This window comes from Canis aureus, chromosome 25 (assembly GCF_053574225.1).
Source record: "Canis aureus isolate CA01 chromosome 25, VMU_Caureus_v.1.0, whole genome shotgun sequence".
Classification (NCBI taxonomy): Eukaryota; Metazoa; Chordata; class Mammalia; order Carnivora; family Canidae; genus Canis; species Canis aureus.
The window spans coordinates 4622063-4628434 of NC_135635.1; the positions used below are offsets into that span (position 1 = coordinate 4622063).

At 50.4% G+C, this 6372-nt stretch overlaps 1 protein-coding gene across 1 annotated transcript; it reads right to left on the bottom strand.

The window, feature by feature from the left end:
* Nucleotides 1-560: 560 nt before the first annotated feature.
* Nucleotides 561-5937, bottom strand: COX14 (cytochrome c oxidase assembly factor COX14). Its single transcript, XM_077870112.1, has 2 exons — nt 5779-5937; nt 561-971 (listed from the first exon to the last, which is right to left on the bottom strand). Exon 2 carries the CDS (start codon nt 961-963, stop codon nt 790-792), a length of 174 nt encoding a protein of 57 aa, XP_077726238.1. The 5' UTR covers nt 964-971; nt 5779-5937; the 3' UTR covers nt 561-789.
* Between the last annotated feature and the right edge of the window lie 435 nt (nt 5938-6372).

Consider the following 6372-nt stretch of genomic DNA (forward strand, 5'->3'; position numbering starts at 1 on the left):
CACTGTTTTCAAATCCTCTTCACAACTTTGCAGAAAGACCCGCAGGAAGATTTCCTGTGCACTGGCACAGTGGGAAATCAGCCCTGTGCTAATACTATGCCCACTGCGCTTGAGGAGTTGGATTGCATTACTATAGGCTGGCTGCCCAACAACTCTTCCCTCTGGGATCTCTGCCTCCCCCACTTCGGGCGTTTTTGGTGGGGTTGTTAAACAAGGGCCTCTGCCTTCCTTATCTGAGAGGTGCATGCGTGGCCAAGAACTGGCCAGAGTAACCCTTTACCTGGACACAGTAATTGGTCTAGGAATGGTCACTGACCAATATAGAGTTCTGGTCTTTACGGAGTCTTTTCAGGGGATTTGTACAGATGCTGGGACAGTCTTCCATCTGAGATCATGAGATGACACCGCTACTCCTAAAACTGCGTATCTCCCCTTCATGGGAGCTAAGAGTTCAAAATATAGAAATCCAGTCTGGTAGTCAAGCAGTAGAAAACTGGTAGTCAAGGCCCCATCTCTGCAGTTCATCCCCTATTTAAGTAAACAAAAATACCAAGACAGCAGACATGGCAAAATATTTAATCTCTGTAGGTGTGCCTCATCCTCCCATTCCTGTTGTGACTCAACAGCCTCCCCAAAACGGCAGTACCAGAGAAAATAGGGGGCACTTTTTCCTCAGCAGGATTCGAAAACCATTAAGGCCCTAGTTCTCTTGACTTGGAAATGATTGCAGGTGAGATCATTCCACAGCACGCCTCAGGCCTCTCTGCTCCAGGAGAAAAACCCCCAGTTCTATGGGACTCCTGAGGTCTTCTGTTCTTCTGCAGCCTGGCGCTGAGAGCTGCGCCGCTGGAAATAGCGGTAGGCTCGGGCACTGCAGAGGTAGCCCCCATACACAGTGAGAAGCATCATGGAGGTAGAGAAGGTCTTGTAGCCAATGTCAGCTAGTTGCTTGGCAGTTGGCATGTTGTCCCCTACAAAGACAGACTGGATTTAGACCCAAGGATAAGGCCTCATCTGCCCAGCCCACTTCTCTGTTTAGGGCCATACCACATCTTCTGCATCCTTTGTCTGTACTCTACTCTGAACAGCCCCTACACACATGCAGATACTGTTCAGGAACTCTGAAGATTCAGAAAGACAGGTGCCTGGGTGGCTCAGTCGATTAAGCATCTGCCTTCGGCTCAGGTCATGATCCGAGGGTCTTGGGATCGAGCTCCACATTGAGCCCCAAATCAGGCTCCCTGCAGGGAGCCTACTTCTCCCTCTCCCTTTGCCATTCCTCATGCTTGTGCTCTCTGGCTCTCTCCCTCTGTCAAAGAAATAAAATCTTAAAAAAAAAAAAAAGATTCAGGATGATAGATAAGCTCTGCATACGAGATACAGAAACAGGTGCGTTTCGATGATGTTACAGGTAAAACCTGGCCTTCTATATTTGTGGAAACAAATGACTGGTATGAACCACCCAGGAATGTTCTTAACTGATCTATGACTGTAAGCACGTATCAGTTTTTCTGGCTAGTAGGGAATTAATGGGGTAGCCAGGGATTAAACATTAGCAATGAGGGATCCCTGGGTGGCGCAGCGGTTTGGCGCCTGCCTTTGGCCCAGGGCACGATCCTGGAGACCCGGGATCGAATCCCACATCGGGCTCCCGGTGCATGTAGCCTGCTTCTCCCTCTGCCTGAGTCTCTGCCTCTCTCTCTCTCTCTCTCTGTGACTATCATAAATAAAAAAAAAAAAAAAAAAAAAAAATTAAAAAAAAACATTAGCAATGAATTATTCTCTCTAGGAGGATCAAATGGGAACCTTCTACACAATAACCAATTTGTTTTCCCATGAAAACAATCCTATTCTTGATGGTGAAGTTCCCATGTTAGCTCTCAAGCGTCCATATAAGCCAAATACACCTGAAATAATGCCAACAGTATATTTATTTCAATTATACTTAACCGTCTACAGCATTAATTCTAAGTTCCAAACATAATACCAAGAACCTAACCCAAGGGTTAAATAGAAACTTACTGAGTCCCCAGCAAATTGTTAATTCACATTTGCATAAGATAAATTATTGCTAATTTAACTGTTCCCTGGATATTCTGAACTAGGGAACAAGATAAAATTTAGCACAGGACACTTTCATCCTCAACAAAACATTCTTCCATTTGGGACTAGGAACATGTTCTCAGGCTCCTCACTGTTGAGGGAATTGACATTAAAAGACCAAAACAGAATAGGTTTCTTAAAAGTCTTGAACTTGAAAGAAGAAAAGCTCAGGGTTAGCTGGTTTCAGGGGGTCTAGAGTAGGGTGAGACACATAAGCACTTCTCCGAGTGCATCCTATGGACTAACCACTGCTATCAAGCCAGTCCTGGAGGGTGGAGCCCAAGCTGAGCTGAGGCACAGCTTCCTTGAATCATAATTCCAAGTGACTACATTAAATAAGGTCAAAGGAGAAAGAAAACCAAATGGCACAGGTTCAGGTAAGAGACAGTTGTGTTCAGGTTATCTGAGGTTTGAAAGGACCCCAAGCTGTGAGATGTGAAGAACACACACACACACTCACACAGGGCAGGACACTAAGGTAAGCAAGCTTCCAACAAAGAGACCTGCAACCTTCAACATCTTCCTCATTTACTCCTTCTCCACCTGTCCCCCATTACCCTGGCTAGATGTTAATCAGCTACAGGACCACTTCTTCAAGGGGCTGGAGGAAGAAGGCTGGAGGCATTCACCAGCTTATAAAAGAATGGTATACCTTGCTTAGACAAGTGAAAGATGACCTACTAACAGATGTGATTTTGCTGTCTAGAACTCCACTTTCATCTCTTGTCTAATCCAAACCAAGATTTCTATTTTCTTTTTTTTTTTAAGATTTTATTTACTTATTCATGAGAGACAGAGAGACAGAGAGAGGCAGAGGCAGAGGAAGAAGCAGGCTCCATACAGGGAGCCCGATGTAGGACTCGATCCCAGGACTCCAGGATCACGAACTGAGCAGAAGGCAAATGCTCGCTCAACTGCTGAGCAGACCCGTGGCTCAGCGGTTTAAGCGCCGCCTTCAGTCCAGGGCGTGATCCTGCAGACCTGGGATCAAGTCCCACATCAGGCTCCCTGCATGAAGCCTGCTTCTCCCTCTGCCTGTGTCTCTGCCTCTCTCTTCTCTCTGTGTCTCTCATGAAAAAATAAATAAAATCTTAAAAAAAAAAAAAATGCTCAACTGCTGAGCCACCTACATGTCTGCAAGATTTCTATTTTCACACTAACCAAAACTCTCCACAGACCCTGAGCTAAGGCAGGGCAGTAGAAAAGGAAAGGACAGATGTAGCAGTTATTTTGGAAGCAGAACAAAGATTTATTAATGGAATGGATTTGGGCAAAGCTGGAAATATCTCCAAGGCAGCCAATCTGCTAACTCTGTGGATTGGGATACTGTTAATAAGACTAAGAAAAGAAATGAAACAGACGTGTTTCACTGTGTGTATGGGAGTGGTAGTGGCAGTGAGTGGCAGTCAAGAAGATCATGAACTGGGTTCTGGACCAGAAATTAAAATTAAGATGCTCAACCCAACACTCATGTGATGAGGTCTACCAGGCAGATACACACACACACACACACACACACACACACACACAAATCTGGACAGATCTTGGGAGAGGCTAACCTACTGATACAGAGGTAACAAGTGACACCAAAGCAGAGGATAAGACCAGAGACAGGGATGCCTAGGTGGCTCAGTGGTTTAGTGTCTGCCTTTGGCTCAGGGCATGATCCCGGGGTCCTGGGATCAGTCCCACATCAGGATCCCTGCAGGGAACCTGCTTCTCCCTCTGCCTATATCTCTGCCTTTCTGTGTGTGTCTCTCATGAATAAACAAACAAATTTTAGGGGGAAAAAAACAAAAAAGACCAGAGAGAGATGCCAAGGGAATGCTAGTTTGAAGGATAATAATGAATGAACGAATGCAGATGGGAAACTCCAGAAACATGTTGGGTGGCTTTTTCATTCAACATCTCTTCCTCTTCCTGATTGACAATAACTGCTGTATCAAGTCACTGCCACTGATGGAGGTGTGCTGTATCCTTCCCACCTGTTGAGCCAGAATGAAAACTGGAAACCATTACTGCAAGTTAAGTGCCATGAAGGCTAGTCAGATGGGATAAGTGGATAGGAAAAGATGACTAGAGGACATGTAAACAATCCTACAGAAGTCAATTTAGTGCACTGAACTGGAACAGGCATTAAATAATGGCATAGATTTTTTTTTTTTTTTTTAAAGTAGGCGCCAGGCCCAAGATAGGGCTCGAACTCAGCACACGGAGATTGAGTCGCATGCTCTACCTATTGATCTGGCCAGATGCCCCAATAAAGCACAGATTCAAAGCCAGGGCTCCAGCAGGTCCACAAACTCAGCCCTTCCAATGCAGAGGCATTTTTCAGAGACAAAAAACAGATGATTCGATTATACCCCCTTCACTTCAAAGATAAGAATTCTTGTGATTTTTCTGGTTAACAGAATAGAAGTGATAGGGCAGTAGCTTGAGAAGGCAACAAGATCAAGGGCATTCTAGTTATGTTTTGCTTATTGATAAGGAAGATGTGAATATGCTTTAGAGAGAAATAAGCTGGTCGCCAAACACAAGATAAAAGAGGTGGGCAGGATGGAACAAGATCCAGGATGGCCCAGGAAAAGGTGAACTTAGACCCGGGTAGAAGGATTCACCTTAGAAATGACACTTTTGAGGTGAGCAGAACATTCTCACTGAGAGACATCCATTTTCTCAAAACAAAACAAAACAAAAAACAAACAAAAAAAGCTCAATGCTGGGTTTGTTATGGGGTGATGGAGTTAGACTCAAGGTTTCGAAAAACGGAAAAAGACGCAAGTACCAGTATAGAAAATCCCACAGAAGCGCAAGCTGCGAGGTTCTGGCTCTTCTTCCCCCCGCCCCCGCCATGGGAGCATCTCAAGGCTCCAGGTTCTCCTCTGGAAAATCATTTCCTCAAATGTGTTTCATCCACCTCAGCTTAGACGCGATGGATCTGTCCACCTTTTACTAGTGCTATGAAAGCCAGAGAACAAGGCTTCAGTCTCAGAGCAGCCTACGGTCTGAGGGGGAAAGGGGGAGCCAGAGATCCCACATTCGGTTACACAAGGTAGGAGACGGGCGGTGACCAGCAGAGGAGCGAGGCGAGCGCTCGGAGAGAAGGTGGGTGCGGGCCCAAGAAGTTAGCAGCCCCCTGGGGAGGGGGCGTGGCCGTGTCCTTCAGAAGGGCGGGCAGGAGGGGGGCGGGGACAGCGTCTCAGGGGCTGAAAGCAGCAAAGGACTGAGGCCGTTTCGTCCGTAAGCACCAAGGACCCGGGAGAGCCACCGGCCAAGGCGCCGCTGACTGTAAGGCAAGGAGGGGTCGGAGCGTGGAGGACCACGGCGGGCCCGGAGCCTACGGCCGGAAGCGGGGCCGAGAGAGCGGCTGGCGGGCCGCGGCGCAGCACGCGCGGGGGCCTCAGGGCACCGAAGGCCGCCGCACGGGAGGATGGGTAAGCAAAGGCCGGGCCCAGACGGGGCGCCTCCGCGGACTTGGAGGCCCCTGCACTGCCCTCGGCGACCGCGGGCGGGGATGCGGCCGCTTCCAGGGGCCCGGCCGCCGCCGCCGCCGCCTGCGCAATTTCCTAGCGCAGCCCGACGCAGCATGCCGGACTACGTACGCGGGGGCGCCCGCTCCCGGGGCGCAACTGGTGCGGAAAGCCACCCTTTCTGCCTCCCACCCGTCCCGCTTACCCTCTAGACTCGGCTCCCGACCCGGAGAGAGGACACCACACGCCCGTAGCAACACAAATCCGCCCACTGAGGAGGCGGCCCGCGCACGCCGCAGCTCGACCGGCTGCCGCCTTTGCGCTTCCGGGCCAGTCACCCTTACTACGCATGCTCAGACCGGTCTTCCTCTCGGGGAGGCCTGTTGAATTCTGGGGCTTGTAGTCCATCTCCGTCGGCAGAGAGGCCGTGGTGACTGCAGCTCCGGAGCCGGATACACGGTCACACTAGGGAAAGACGGGCCTTCTCGCCGGCTCGGAGGCAGCCAATCAGCAGCCTCGGCGCGGTGACGCCTCCGGGAGCTGGGTGGATTCTCGGGGGGTCGGCTCCCGGAGGGGGCCCGCGCGCCCGCTGGAGCCCGGAGCGGCGGGTTGGTTTCCGCCGCACAGCGGGGGCCGGGGGCGGGGGCGCGGGGCGACTGTCTGAGGGCTGTGGCCCGGTGCGACCTCCGCGCTTGCGGGAGTCGTGCGAAAGCCTAAGACGCGCCGGGAAGGGGGCAGCCCTTGGGGCAGAGCGACCGCGTGGGCCCCCCTGCCAGCGGCCAGCAGCAGCTGCGATTAT

Bases quoted from the DNA above. Each gene is read 5' to 3' on its own strand.
- COX14 (XM_077870112.1), bottom strand. From the start codon at position 963: ATGCCAACTGCCAAGCAACTAGCTGACATTGGCTACAAGACCTTCTCT.